This window comes from Alligator mississippiensis, chromosome 4, assembly GCF_030867095.1.
Source record: "Alligator mississippiensis isolate rAllMis1 chromosome 4, rAllMis1, whole genome shotgun sequence".
Taxonomy (NCBI): Eukaryota; Metazoa; Chordata; order Crocodylia; family Alligatoridae; genus Alligator; species Alligator mississippiensis.
Genome location: NC_081827.1, coordinates 59,241,698 through 59,257,101, shown reverse-complemented (window position 1 = coordinate 59,257,101; position 15,404 = coordinate 59,241,698). Strand labels below are relative to the sequence as shown.

At 42.7% G+C, this 15,404-nt stretch overlaps 1 protein-coding gene across 8 annotated transcripts in view; it reads right to left on the bottom strand.

Annotated features, from left to right (window-relative positions):
• The window catches only part of TMEM117 (transmembrane protein 117), a 397,723-nt gene that overhangs the window by 325,220 nt on the left and 57,099 nt on the right, over nt 1-15,404 (bottom strand). For 7 of the 8 annotated variants that reach the window (XM_019492756.2, XM_059726034.1, XM_006272241.4 and 4 more), the window contains one exon: nt 7,944-8,076. The exons of the other annotated variant lie outside the window; for it this stretch is intronic. In XM_019492756.2, the coding sequence (XP_019348301.1) occupies nt 7,944-8,076 (133 nt within the window). The remainder of the gene's footprint in view (nt 1-7,943; nt 8,077-15,404) is intronic. 8 annotated transcript variants of the gene reach the window in all.

Genomic DNA, 15,404 nt, shown 5'->3' with positions numbered 1-15,404 from the left:
AGGATCTGGCCACGGTTGCTCGGGAATACCTGTCCTGTCCACCAACCAGTGTTCCAAGTGAGAGGGTGTTCAGCATTTTTGGGGATATTGTGACACCCCACCACACCTCCTTGGATCCTGGTTTGCTGGAGCTGCTGGTGTTTCTGAAGGTGAACCTCCTGCTCCTGGGGTTCCCCAAGCTCCATGTGCAGATGGAACGAGTGCCACCCTTCTCACTTTGCACCTATTTGCTTTTTTTATTTGCTTTATTTGCATTTAATGTCCTGCTCTCAGAGCTGGAAGCAGCAGTTTAGTTTATTGCCAGCCAGCAGGGAAAGAACATCTCCCTGCTGAGTTCCCATACCAGGAAGAACTTGGAGGTATGGGCTGGGGCTATGGGGAAGGAGGAGGCCCCAGGTCCTGAACATGACATAAAACTGTACCCTGCCAGGGTAGAGAGGCCTGGGTAGGGTAGGGTAGGGTAGGGTAGGGTAGGGTAGGGAGGCCATTTTCACTGACTCACTTTCTTGCATGCATACCAGCCTCTGGCTTCTTTACTATTCATTCCATCCAGGAAGAGCACACACACTGACTGCAGATGCTTCCTCAGCCTGACGAAGGGTTTTTAAACCTGAAAGCTTGCTAAGATATATTTCTCCAACTATTCAGTTGGTCTAATAAAAGATGTCAGATTGACCCAAAGAACCTTGTCTACCTATGTCCTTAGACCAACACAGCTACAACCTACACCCCTTAAACACACAAGTGATAAAAGTTTTGCTTTCAACAGTATGAGGTGCAGTTTCACAGAAACCCCTACACCTATCTCCTTGAAACTTGGCAGGTTTCATGCCCTCAGAAGGGGTTACCATCCCTGCTGGTTTCATCTGAATCTGCAAAAAAATGAAAAAGTTATAGGTATTTTAGTGATTCCCCATTATAGTCTATGGCCGAATCTCTGAATCTGATTTGGCCAAATCGAATTGGGACAGTGACACAAATCACCAAATTGAATCACTGCCCCTCTGAATCAGTCGAATCTGAATCCAAATCAAATACTTGCTGCTTTGCACAGACCTACACCAAAATACCAGTAAGGATCTGCTAGTAGACCTATAAGAACAGCTGAACCATGGTGGCAGTCCAAGTAAAGAAAACTGTTACTGACAGATCCAAGCACTCAAAGGAGACAATTCTAACAACTGTATTATTACCATACCAATATTGTAAATACAGCCAGATAAAAACTGGGCTGTGTCTACACTTATAAGCTCACTTTATAATACTGAATAATGAGTTACCTGAATTCATCTTTAGAAAATCAATCCAGAAATAATATCTTTAATATTGGACAGTTAAAATACGGAAGACAGACAGTTAGTGTTATCTGACAAAACTCAGATCATTTGTTGTAAGATTGAATACTACGGTATTATTAGATGTCAACAAGATTCAGAAGGACAAGATTTTTTTCCCCCTAGGGAAGACCAATATTTCATTTAAAAATGTCCCAGGTGAAAAATTTCAGTTAATCTCATTACAAATGTATATAGCCTCATAATACAATGGTAGAATCAGGGTTCTGATGTCAAATAAGATGATACAACATAGAATAGAGAGTTCAGGAAACAGAATTTCTTAATTGAAATGAATTTATACAGAAGACTAGGAATTCAACCAAAAATAGTGTAAAAAATACTGTTATCCTTATCTCACATACGTCTACTAAATTTAGTTTTCTATTTTTAAAACACGCCTTTTGCTGCCATCAAGTGGCTTTTTCCAGAACACATTTCCAGATGTCAAATCCTAGGTAATTACTACACAAGCTTTTTATATGTTTTTTTCTTTCTCCCTATCAATTTGGCCTTTTTTATTTCACTAAGAAGGATGTCCCCACATACCTTGCAACTAAAGCTTAAAATTAACACGGCCAATTCTTATTTTAGGGACTCCTGACATATCAGAATTACTAATGAAACTGAATGCTTCTAGTCAGTTAGGTATACACAGGGACAAAAGCTATTATTTTTTTTAAATGCTCAGCAACACAGAAAGAGAAGGAACAATTTGCAATATGTTGGTCCTGTCATATCCACCTGATCCACCAAGTCAGGTAGCTTCTGCAAGTCCTGTCTATATTGTGACATCCTGGAATCAAAGGTCTTCTGGAGAGTTGGTAGCATCTTGCCTGGCTTCTGACATGATTGCCAGCTTTAGTGGATTCAGTACAGTATTTAGATTTCGGGCAGCCCAAGCAGACTTAACACAAATTGTAGGTGGCTGAGAATTTGAGCCTAAAGTACAGATGCCTCTGACTTAAGAAAAATGTCCTGGCTTGGTAGTTAAGAGACACAGATATTACATACAAATTATTGTGGGACCTTGTCCAAGTCACTTATCTCTATGCCTCCACTTCCCCACTCAAAGTGAGGATGATGATACCTATCCTCCTTTGTAAAGTGCTTTGTAATCGTGCAATGGAAATTGCTAAAATGATAAAAACTGAGAACCCAGGACTGATAACCCACTTTTCACTGTTGCCTCTGCCTCAGCATTACAGAGAGGCAGCAAGGCAGACTCTTGAACAGGCAAATCAATCCTACTCAAAGACCTCATGCTGGGATTTTCAAAGATTTAGGAGCCCAAATCCCACTGAATTTCTGTGAAAATTGGTAACTTAACTCCCTCAGCCCCCTTGCAAAATGTATTTATTTCCTTATTTCTATGCAAGTTATCTATCTTCCCATTTCTCTCTGGTCAGTTTTAGATTCTCTAAAACGTTTAAAAATATCCTGAAATAAAACCTGTCTTAATCTGTGCTTAAGCCACTCCTCACAGTCACCCTTACTTACATAACCATCCTGACATTATAAATGGGCACTTTCCTCCTCTATCGATGGAAAGAACCTGCTCTAAATGGGTTAGACTAGTAGTGACTAGTGACTACTGCAAGCTTTGGGTCAATCAGGTGCACTCCCAGGTGTAGATCCCATATCCGGGATCTTTTTTGGAGTCTTACAGTTCAGCCACCTAAGCCCTTGAAACAAGTGCCCCAGGTCTCCTAAGAACCTCCCATCCAATTGCTTATATAGCCCCTCAGCACTCCACCTCGCTGTGGGCAATCTGAGCATCTTGGGTGACTCTTTTGGGGACAACACAGAACAATTAAGCAAGGAATACAGGATTTATCAAAGGATTTTTTTAACCAGTAGTTTTAACACCACTAGATAAATACAGATCTCTGGTAGGGGGAAATGTTCTGAATATATTTCCCACCATCTGATTTCATCCTTCTTCAAGTCCTGGGTTTAAGTCAAATTCCACAATCTAGGCAACATTTCCTGTTTGTTTTCTGCTTTCCTCTAGTTTTCTGCACATGGTTGGGGGTTGCAACCCTCCTGGTCCCATTTAAATATAATCTCCAATCCCTTTGAGCCAAATACCCAGACTGGGAATTCTACTCTCTTAGCCCATCCAGGCTTCTTTTTTAGAGAATCCATTATTCTTGTGGATGGGCCAGTAATTGAAATGCAATCAAAATTGATGGCACCAGTTGCTCTGGTCCCAGCTTCTCAGATACAGTCACTCAGGTGGCCCTTACAACAAAATGAATGGTTTAATCCCTAGTAGAAGTTACAATACAAAGCTGAAACCCAAGAAATAAATGGATTTCACAAAAGGAGATTCAAAACAGACATGGGTCTATCTGTCACAGTCAGAAAAGCCTTTCAGTTGTATCCACCATGCAGCCTACATCCTCATATTACTCACCTTCTGTCTGCTTCTGGAAAAGTATAAATTCTTCATTTGAGTCTTTAAAGGGACACCAGCCAGATGTTTTTAGGTTTGTCAAAGTTAAGATATGCATGAAATAGCACCTTTCAAACACATCTTAGCAATAATAAAAATGTATCATATGCTGAGAGACGAGGTCTTGAGACAAAGTTAAAGCTAGCTCCTGTGCAAAGTGTCCCTATCTTTCATCAGGACATTTTCAGCTGTATTCATCTCTATTGACAGATGTAGCCAGATGCATCGCTGTCCCCACTGTTTCCATTCTATGAGCCACTGGGGATTTTCACTGACAAGATCAAGTGCTCAGACATGAAAAAACTTGCCAATTTCACTCTCCTGCCACCATACAAAGCTATCTGGCAGAGGGACAGAGTGATGCATGCACAGGCACAAAAAGAGTGGCTTTTTTTTTTCCCTCAGCCTTGGAACTTGGATTTTAAAGCTTTCAGAGCCCCCTTTTCTTTGGAAAGTGACTTATTACTTTAAATGCTTTTATTTTAAAGTTCCCTATGTGCAGAAGCCCAGATGACAGTAAGTCAACGGTCCTCAGACTATAGGCTGCATGAATACAGATAGTAACCTGTCCCCAGAGCCTCAATTTTCTTCCAGTGTATAACTGGATCATACAAATAAGTGTTCTGTCCATACTGTGACTCTTTTTGTTTGCAGAGGTATCAAATGCAGCTCTCATAAGTACTGTATGCAGTAAAATCAGAGGTAATCCACTCCAAAAATATCCTATTTTAAAACAGAATAAATAATGGACTTTGAGAGTGTTCCCTTTGCTGAAGAATCTTTCAATGCATTGTTTTTTTCTGAGGAACAGTGCATGCTATTCCATCTATACTTTGAGAGAGCTAATCCTAGCTCCTTTGGGGTAGGAATATACTATTAAGATCAAAAGCTTGTGCCTGAATGAATTTTACTACATATCGTTACAACACACTTACACAGCATGGAGAACAAGTAATAATGTTGTATGTAAAAGTCACGCAGCTGGACATAACATGTTGTTTCTCATAACAATAATTTGCCAGTCCAATGACTGGCCAAAACATCAGGGAGATTCCACTTTATGCCAGAGGACAGAGTGACTGACACAAACAGCTTTATAAATAGATAATGCCTGTCTGTATGCACACGGACATTGACTTTCATTAGGATCATTAAGTGCAGTTAATAGAATGCAAATGAACCGAGAAAGAGTACAATAAAGGTGGAACAGAGGAATGTTGGCTGGGGTAAATTAACTTTGTTTGGCATGAGAGGCCAGTATCCACTGATTTCAATATTTTCTAATTTTGGGAAAATAAACCATATTTACCTGAATCCAAGATGACTCCGAATTTAAGACCGCACCCCAGTCATCAGGTTCTAAACTTGGAAAATGTATAAATTTGTTAAAGTTTTCCATGTATAGAATCTAATTTTGGAGGGTTATCTTAAATCTGTCCTCCCACCACTGCAGCAGGGCAAGCAGCAGCAGGTGGGGGGGTGGGGGGAGTGGTAGGGGAGTATGGTGACCTGACCCCTGCCCCTTACCACTTGTCCCCCCCCTGCTGCCCCCCCACCCCTGAGTGTCTAGACACCCCACAACTGCCTCTCACAGTGGTGTTTATACCGTTTCATGCCTCCCACCGCTCTTGTTCTCCCTGGTGCCTGCCTTCCACTTTAACCTCCTACTGCCTGCCTGCTAGAACCAGAACTGCTGCCACTGCAACTGCTACACGGCTGGGTGAGGTGGGAGGCAGAATGTGCTCCATGCTCCCCATTCTGAGCTGGAGACAGAGCCCAGCTGGAGCAAGAGTGAAGACAGCAAGGTAAGCAGCAGTGGCCAGGGCAGCTGGGGCAGAAGCAACAGAAACTTGGCAACAAAGAGCAGAGGTGGAGAGGAAAGGAGCAGAGCAGAGGGGGGCAGGTGGCAGAGGGGGAGCAGTGGCTGAAAAATCCTCATCTGGGATTCAAGGAAACATGGTATTACAATTACATCATAATTACATCATAATAATAAACAATAAACACAAACAGATGCATTTAATTAATAATAGATATAAATTATGGGATTCAGAATTCAATCAGCCCAGAGATGAAAGGGTTATTGTGCTGCTTCTTAGGTATCTATCAATAACTATCATCTCAGAGCCTTAATGACCACAGGGTTCTCCTGGGATATCAATCAGGTTTGATGCCCTTATTCATACTTTTCTGGGTTTATACAAATCCATAATTTGTTTGGTTTAACTATGGTGTTTACATTATTAACGTGATTGGTTGGTGTCAACAACACCTAATTTATCACTTTATCAATTTCACCTTTTATTTTTCTTACACTGGTATTGTGACTTTTGTACTGCATATATTTGTGGTGGCACTCTGGGATGTATAACACATTACATTGTTATTTCCATAATGCATCTGAGTCTATTAAACAGCATCTCATAAAATTCTATGAGAACAATTTTTGCCTCCTACTGGGTGCATCTACACATGCACTTTACTGCAGAGTACAATAATTAGTTCTGCAGTAAAGCATCACCACCTACATGTGCACCAATATTAGGGCACAGTAAATTAACTAACTCTGCCATAAGATAGTACTGTTGGGGATGGTACTATCCTATGGCAGGGTCATTAAGGCTAAGTACAAACAGACAGTCACGAAGCCCAAGGCAGAATCGATTCAATCTAGGAAGCTTCCTCTAAGCTGCATGGATTGAACAGATAACCAACTGAACCGATGTTCAGTTTTCAACTGGGAAAGGCAGAGGGAGGCCTGCACTGACCCAGGCCAGTAGGCAGGGGCACTAAAACAGGTCTCCCAGACTGCCGGCCATTGCCAGCCCAGCCAAGTGGGGCCATCCCCAATTGGCTCCCCAATACATGGTCCCAGCCCCCTACTGTCCCTCCACAGGGGTAGAGGAGCCCCCTGTCCAGGTGTTGAGCCACTTTCAGAGAGCCTCACCCTCAGGGGTTTTCCCCCAGCCTGAGTTCCCCAGCCCAGGCAGCCCTGGGGAGCAGAAGGAAATTTCTCTCCCCTCCCCTTTCCAGCTGCTGATTGCTTCAGCCACTGTCATAGGATAGAGGGAGAAGCCCTTTGCACACAGGTGCCTGCCCGTGCAGCCCAGCATGGGGTCACTGGGGATCCCCTGACTTGGGGGGCTTCATCCAACCCCAGCCCAGGATTCCCCAGCCCAGGGCAGCCCCAGGGAGCTGAGGGGAATTTTTCCTCTCCCAAACCCCACCTCTTCCAAACCCCACAGCTGCTAAACTCAGCCATTGCAAGTCTCAGCCACTGCAAGACCACCCACCCCCATGCCCCCCGGGCCTTGGGAACACCTTCCTCCTCTCTCCTGTGGCAGTGGCTAAAGCAAGCAGCTGTGCATGAGAGGGGGAGATGAGGGCTGCCCCCAGCAGGGGGAAGGTGGCAGAGGGGTGAAAAGCTACCACCATGGGGCTTCCCCACAACACACTGTGTAGACCCAGGTTAGGAAGGTTTTGGAGGTTTGTTTCCCTGCCCTCCCCCCCGCCATGGGCTGACAGATGCAGGCAGGAAGCAGACTATGGAGCACAGGGGTGGGGCAGTCCCTGTTCCACTGAAGCTGTCAAGCATCCTGGAATGCTGGGGGACTGTGAGTTAACTTGAACCAGGAAGGGATCTGGGACAGAAGATCCATAAACCAGTTTAACTTAAATCAGTTAAGTCTGGTACTACATCCATCCAGGTTTATCTTAAACTGGTTATGGCCATTTTGAAAGTGGTTTATATATACTGAACTTTTGTTCTGTTACAGGTTTAAACCAGTTTCCAATCATTTAAACTGGTTTATGTGTAACTTCTGTCCCCAGCCCCTGCGCTGCAATGCATGTGAAAATAATGACAAGGGCTGGCTAGGGCATGAGGGTGTTAAAGTACGGGGGCTGCCTGACTATATACTAATGAGTCTAACACTATCCAAGACTGATACCCTATATCTCTTAATTAAATTATAAAAATACCACCATCACCAAATTTAGAAATATTGAGGTGTTAACAAAATATATTTCAAATGTTAACTTGTTTACACTACAATAACCTGTTGTTAATTATGCAATAGCATGCAGTAAAAAGATTTCTATATCAAATTTAGTTTATAAGAAGACAGTGAGAAAGAAAAAAACAAGCCTACCTCATATTCCCTGCCATAAGGAGGCACAGATTGTAAATGTGAGAAAAAATGAAGAGGAAGAGAATGATGCTGAAGAACATTGTCATCCAAGATCCATGATCTTCTCTAAACATTTTTAGCCGGAGTAATTGACCTGTAGTATGAATATGATGAGAAATCAGTTGTCTTTAATTTGGTTTGCAAATGTGCATCTACTTTACAACAAAAGCAAAGCCAGTTTTTAAATTCTATTTACTTTTCTATTTACATTTCTTGCAGCCACCACAAATACAGAATATTCCTGCAACATCACACCATATTTGGGTTTGCTTCCCAATAACCTATGTCTGTCTAACTTAGCACCCAATCTTACAACCAGACCCCTGCATATGTACAGTCCATAGCTCTGTGCTAGACAATCACAACAGAGAACTCCAGCCCTATTTTAAATGAGACTAACACATTAATTCAATTAAGACAAATACCAAGGCTAAAAAGTTAGGGAGGTTGGGACAGATACAGCACACTTGGGCAGCAGAATGGAAACATACTTTTGTAGCAGAATGCTCTGTTCAATTGTAAGACCAACCACGGAAGAAACGAAAACAGAAAAAGTGGCTCCATAGGAGAGAGAGACCTCACATTGGAGAAGAGGAGGAGGAAGGGTTGCTAGACTCCCTAAGCCCAAAGAACACCTCAGTGGTAAAAAAATTAATTCAAGGCAATGCAGAGAGCATGTTTGTTATTTTGCCTACCTCTATTAGCTAAACCAGTTAGGAACCCTTAAAAAATGTGTCTGTTTGCTTTCAACTGTCTCCTTTCCTGAAGAAGTAAGCTGTAAACTGAGCATGTCCAATAGGTTGGTACTCTAAGAAAGAGTGTTCTTAAGATTCTGGAGAGTCTGGGAGCCAGCCCTGGTTCTGGAGACCTAGGGCAGCTGGGCCGCAAAGTCCAGTTTCCGTAAAGGTTTAATAGATTTTGCCCTGGAGAGGCCAAGGAAAAGGCAGCATTGCACCCATCTAGATCAACGGAATCATAAAAGCAAACAGGTCTTGCATCCCAGGGCCAAATGTACCAGTCTGGTGAATGCCCAGGCAGCAGGAGCTGTACCAGGACTGTGGAACAAATGCATATTATTTTAATAGGATATATTTTGCAAAGGATGTGCTTTATAGCTCTGTGTTCATATTGCTTCAATTTCCAGCATTGTCTTGGACAATGTATCCATGTTCTGCTATGGCGTTCAGAGTTCTGTAATCATATGTCCTGATCTGACAGGTGTGCTAAAAGCCAGAAAGCCAAAATAATTTAGATCCAAAATATTTCCATTACAAGCAGACCTGAAATAAATTAAACAAATACATAAGGAGTCATTTTTTCAAAATAAGAGAATAAATGGCAATGCATGCAAAAATATAAGAAACCATTAAGCTCATATAAAGGAAAAAAGCAAAAAAACCCCAACCTTTTGAAAACTAAATAACAAATTGAATCAAGAGGTTTTGCTCTGGAATAGAGATCATACTAACAACTTCTCTTCAAAATAAATTATTTTTAAACATATTAAAACACAATAGGTTTGCTTTTTTGCAAAAGGAAAAAATAAATTATCATTGCATGCCTTCCTAGTGCTTATTACATCCCTATCTTTCTCAGTACCTGTTTGCCTTTCCTGTGAGAGGATAACAGACAACTTTTAGCTTTTGTGACCTCTTTGTTCCTATGGGTTCATTGCTTGTTTGCTTCTCCCAGCACTGTCCCTCTCCCTACTTCCTCTCTCTCCTCTCTTCCCAGCTTTTGTATTCAAATCACTTACTCCACTTCATACACTATTCTATCTTGTCATTTCACAGCATCTGATGAAAGGACCTCGAGTTCACAAAAGCTTGTGCTCTATATTTGTTTAGTTAGTCTATAAGATACATAGATATGCATCCAGCCTTCTGCCTGAGTTCAGACTACCACACTTAACTATCCTCAGGCTAGGGACACAAAGTACACCTAAACCGATTTAAGTGATCAGAAACTAATTTAAACCTGTAACAGAACATAAGTTCAGTGCACACAAAACCAGTTTCAAAATGGCTAAAACTGGTTTAAGATAAACCTAGGTGAATATAGTATCAGACTTAACTGATTTGGGTCAAACCAGTTTATGGAACTTGTATTCCAGACTCCTTCCTGGTTTAAGTTAAATCAGAGTTCCCCAGCATCCCAACATGCTTTTCAGCCCCGGACTGGGCTGTCTGCTGGCCTCACCCCTCTCCTCCCTAGCCAGAGCTCAGGCTGGCTGAGAAGGAGGTGGACACTACAAGCACAGCAGCATCTGCTTGCTGCTCAAGCAGGGATCACCTCCTCCCTTCCTCCCTCCCTCCCCTTTCCCACAGGACGGACCCCAGCAGCATGGACCCTAGCTGGCATCTGGTTACGGTCATGCCACCCCCATGCTAGCTAATGTTGAGAGGTGTCTATGTGGGTGTGTCTCCAATTTCACTGGAACAAAGGCAGACAGAACAGTGTCCCCTTAGGACTTTTTGGAGCTAATCAACAGGTCAGCTGGTAATGTCCCTCTGTTCTTCCTTAAAAATGCTTTGTAAAAAACTGTTTAAGAAGAGCTTTGTTTTCTTGATGGGCTGATAAGCTCCCTGCTGGCTTGCTGTCAGTGTGGGGACAAAGAGAGTTGTGGAAATGACCTGGCTTGAAATGAATGCACTGCCTGTCAGTTTGCTACAGACAGTATGAAGAAGCAGGGAGAAGGAAACTGAAAAGCTCAGTACCACCAACAGATGCTTGCAGTCCTCACAAGCAGTTCTTCCTCTCCTCCCCCCCTTCCCCCCACCCCGCCCTTTGCCTCAGAGTGGTAGCCAGGGGTCAGGGTCTGGCAACACTCCTGCCCCTTGACCAATGAGTGGGGGGGAAAGCCTGGTGAAGGCTGCTTCCCCCTCTCCCTCCAAACACACCCCATCTGGGGACTGTGCAGGGTTAAACCACTCCCTAATCAGAGCATCCTGCCAAGGCCTGGACATGCCCCTGCCCTCCCCCTCAGCTCAGCACTATGGAAGGAAGGGAGGGTTCACTCTAGTGCCTCCTGGCTTCGAGTCTGAGCCACTGCAGTCATGTGCCTGCATTTCCTGAATCAAAAGTGAATATTTATCCACTTGCAAATCAGTTCAATCTCTGCAGGTTAGACTAACCTGCAAAGATTTAATAAATTCAGGTTCAATTCAGACATTTTTGAATGTCTGTCCCTGGCCTCAGTGTATCAGAAGCTAAGGAAAGAGACAGTGCTTCAATCTACCCAAACCTATCTCTATTAGAGTATATGACAAATGCATAATATAATGTCTAGGCCACTTTTATGACAATGGTCTCCTTCAAATGCCTTACAGCTACTTTGCACATGAATAAAATCTTTTTCCTCCCCACATTGAAAAGCGACCTGAGAAGGAAACATAGCTGTCATTCTGAGACAGGAAAAGCAGCACCATTGTTTAAGGAATGGAAAGGTATTCATTAAGACAGAGAAGCATGGAAATGAATGGGTAAGCCCTAGCTTAGGTTTTTATCCTGAAAGATGCTGAGCACTGTCTTTTCAATTAGAAAAACTCTTAAGCATGCTTAGTTATGTGCATGATTCCAAGCTAAGTACATGCATGTGTGCTGCTGATCAGGGCTGAAGTGTTAATCAACTTGCAGAAATGAGACAAACTGAAACTCCTAAATTAAGACTTAGCCACACCAAGAGCTGGTACATAAAACAAACACATAAAAAAACTTTATGATATCCCATCCTTACATTTTTTAAATTTCAATTATATGACCTTCTGATTAGATATACCATGGGAGCTTTGCTTATGGCAAGTGTTTTGTAAACATTACTGCCAAGGTAGGAAAGATGGCTTTGTTGTAGTTGTCCTGTTCTCTGCTCACAGCAAGAGCTGGGCAATTCTCACCTGCCCTAGGACTCTCTTACTTGGGAAGTAGGCATAGATGTCATATATTTTGTACAATATTTGCATAATGTCAATACAGGAAACTGTGACATGATTAGAACTACACAACAGCTGCTTACAATATATTGGAGCACTCCTATTCCAGCATTGTGCAGATTCAGGCCTGCTTAGCTTCTGGATGTGAAGCCATCACAAAAAGGTCTATTGGCTAAGAACCTGTCTTAGATCTCAAACCTGGGTTCAGAGTTTGGTTCTCCCATGGATTTCCTGTGAGACTCCTAGCAGATCACTCTGGTTAGGGACAGAATTTACACACAAACTGGTTTAAGTGAGCAGAAACTGGTTTAAACCTGTAACAGAAGAGAAGTTCCATGCACTTAAACCACTTACAAAATGGCTTTTAAGATAAACCTGATTGGATGCCGTATCAGACTCAACTGATTTAGGTCAAACCAGTTTATGGAACTTCCATCCCAAACCCCCTCCTGGTTCAAGTTAACTCACAGTCCCCCAGCATCCCAGGATGCTTTGCAGCCCTGACCTGTGCTTTCTGCTCCCTAGCCAGAGCACTATCACTGCTCAGCCTGCCTGAGAAGGGAGTGGAGGTGGGAAATCTGGCTCTAAACCCCAGCCAGGGTCTGCCTGGCAGGGGTGGAGCAGCCCCTCAGTCTTTTCCCCTGCTCCCCTGTTTAAACCCCTCTTCCCCCCCCCACCCCTCTGCCTCAGCCTGCTGGCATTGGGCCATATCCCCCACCCCTTCACTTGAGTGGGGAGCAGGGGAGAAACCAGGCAGGGGCTGCCTCCCCGCCTGGCAAACTCTGGCTGGGGTCCAGATTCAGCTCCCCATCCCAGTCTGTGAGTCCCCAGCTTGGGTAAAGGCACACTCTCCACTTGAGCAGGGGGAGGGGGCCTAGCAGGGACTACCCCCTTCCCCTAAGGCAGACCCAGGTTGCTGTTTGGCTGCATCCTGTGCAGCCACCTCAGCCTGTGAGCCCCTGGCAAGGGTGTGACCATGCCCCGCCTCTCTGCTCATAGGCAGAAAAAACATGGCAGGGACTGCCCCCTCCCCTTGAGTGGGGAGTAGGGAACAGAAGCCTGGCAGGGGCTTCCCCCCAAAGACATACTAGGGCTCAGGTCCCATGCAGGCCAAGGACAGGGGTTTATAGCCCCTCTTCCCCTGGCCTCAACATGGTGGCCCTGGCCATGACCCACTCTGCTTAACCAGGGATGTGGAGAAAGCCTTGTAGGGCTTTTCGCCTCCCTTCCCTTTGTCAGTGCCTAGGAGGCAAGCTCTAGTATCCAACTTCTGGCCTGAGCTACTGCAGGCATGTGGCTGAATTTCTGAATCAAAAGTGAATGTCTGTTCACTTGCTTATCGGTTCAATCTATACATCTTAAACTTACCTGCAATGAATCAATTCAGCCTCAGGCTTTTTGACTATCTGTACTTAGCCTCTGTGTGTGTGTCCCAAGTTCTCCACCTGCAAAATGGGGATAACAGTACTTCCTTTCTTGTCTGCTTTATCTTTTTTGCCCATTTAGATTCTAGGCTCTTTCAGACAAGCATCTTTTACTGTCCTTAGCACAATGAAATCCCAATCTCAGTTAAGGCTTCCACGTGCTAACAAAATAAATCACATTACAAAGCAGACTAAAGCCTGAAACCACTAACAAAGTAAATATTTTTCATTTCTTAGCCAAAATGTATATCATCAATGCCAAGACAAGATATCTTGAAATTTGTACCTCCACTACACGACAGAGGACTAAATGTTCTCTAAAGTGTTACAGCTATGATTATTAACATGAAAAATGTTCTTGCCATTTTACAAATGTTATATTACAAGTTCATCTGGAGCAGGATTAATTTTACTGCCATATGCCCAACATTCTTTTTGCACTATGATGACACTGTGCCCACTATTGATTCTTTTACAATTTCCCTTTAACTACAATGACTTCTACTGTTGGGATTATTATTCTTTTACACTAATTCATGATTAAAGTAAGAGTGGGTAGGTGAAGGCAGAAAGGTAGAAAATGATTTAGCAGTCAGGACCTGAAGCCCAGCAGAAAAAAGAACCAATCAAAGAATTGCAGACCTGGTATTAAAAGTGGTTTAGTTCAGCAAATTATGTTTCATGCCCCAGTTATAAATGGACAACAATGGAAATTTTCACTGATGAGGCAACATATGGAAAGCAAAAGACCTACTGCTAAATGCCAGCCAAAGAGATGGTATGCTGAAATTTGACAGGTGGTGATTACACCACTTTGCTGTAAGTAACAATGCTAAAGGGTCATTAGCTAAAGTTAATGTTTTTTCACTGTTTGTTCACAGTGAAAAAAAACACATTTCCTTCCGCATATATTTCCAATATAATAATTTCAAATATTACAAGCTAAAAATAATATTTAGATTTGGAGACAGCAAAGCAACAACAAATTTTAAAACCAACTTTGCTGAGGAGGAGTCTGAAAGTATTACAGAACACTATAGTTCAGTTCACCGTTGGAAAAAGCACATTGATTCATTAGGTTTACTCCCATTTGTTGAAATTGAATCTTTTTTATCAGACATTTTAGTAGAAAGAGTCTATTCCTATTAAACATTTGTTATACTAATAGCCAGATTTTGCCCTTATACCAGCTGTGCTTTCAAAACTGATTTCACTAGGATAGCACAACATATAGGCTTGGGCAGAATATGGCACTAAGCATTTTTTTCATTCCTTTAAATTGATTACTTGACATTTTTCTATATATATATTTTGCAGAAAATCATCATCTTTTTCCAAAGCACACCTGTATATCTTTTTCCCTGACAAATAGTCATCTGTATCCCCTTTATGGTGGAAGGTGAACTAATTGCCATAACATATTTCTCAGAATACATATGTCCTCTGAGACTGAGTCACCTCTTCCCTTCCTCTCCCATATCATAGTTGAAGAACCTTCTCAGCTGTTCGCCTCTAACCACTCCATTGGCCCTAGTGACTTTATTCCATTTCCTTTTATCATTTCCCTCAAGTCCACTTTTATTCCTCTCCCCCCTCACACACACAAGGCACATCTACGTGTGCATTAATGCACCACAGTTACTGAGCTTTTAGTACCTGTAATAATAGGTACCAACTCAATATGCAGTAATGGGCATTACTGTGTAGTAGCACCAGCACACACCTTTCTAGTGATACTAATGCGCAGCAGACTAATCCTACTGCGCATTTAGCATCTTGTGTCGACACATCTACACACACTTAACTTCTCATGGTCCTCTGGTTCTTTCTCCTCACAAAACATTCATGCTTTAGTTTCTCCCATCTTAAAATGTGAATCACCCTGAACACATTTGCCTCTTCAACTGTTTCTCACTTTTCCTTTTATGCTAAATTAATTGAACACAGACTACATTCCCTCTATAGAGCTCCTCTCTTCCAGCTCCATCCTAGGTCCTCTTCAGTCTGGCTTCTACCACTTGCATCCACCTGAAAGTGCTCTTGCCAATATCACTAATGGCAAACCTCTT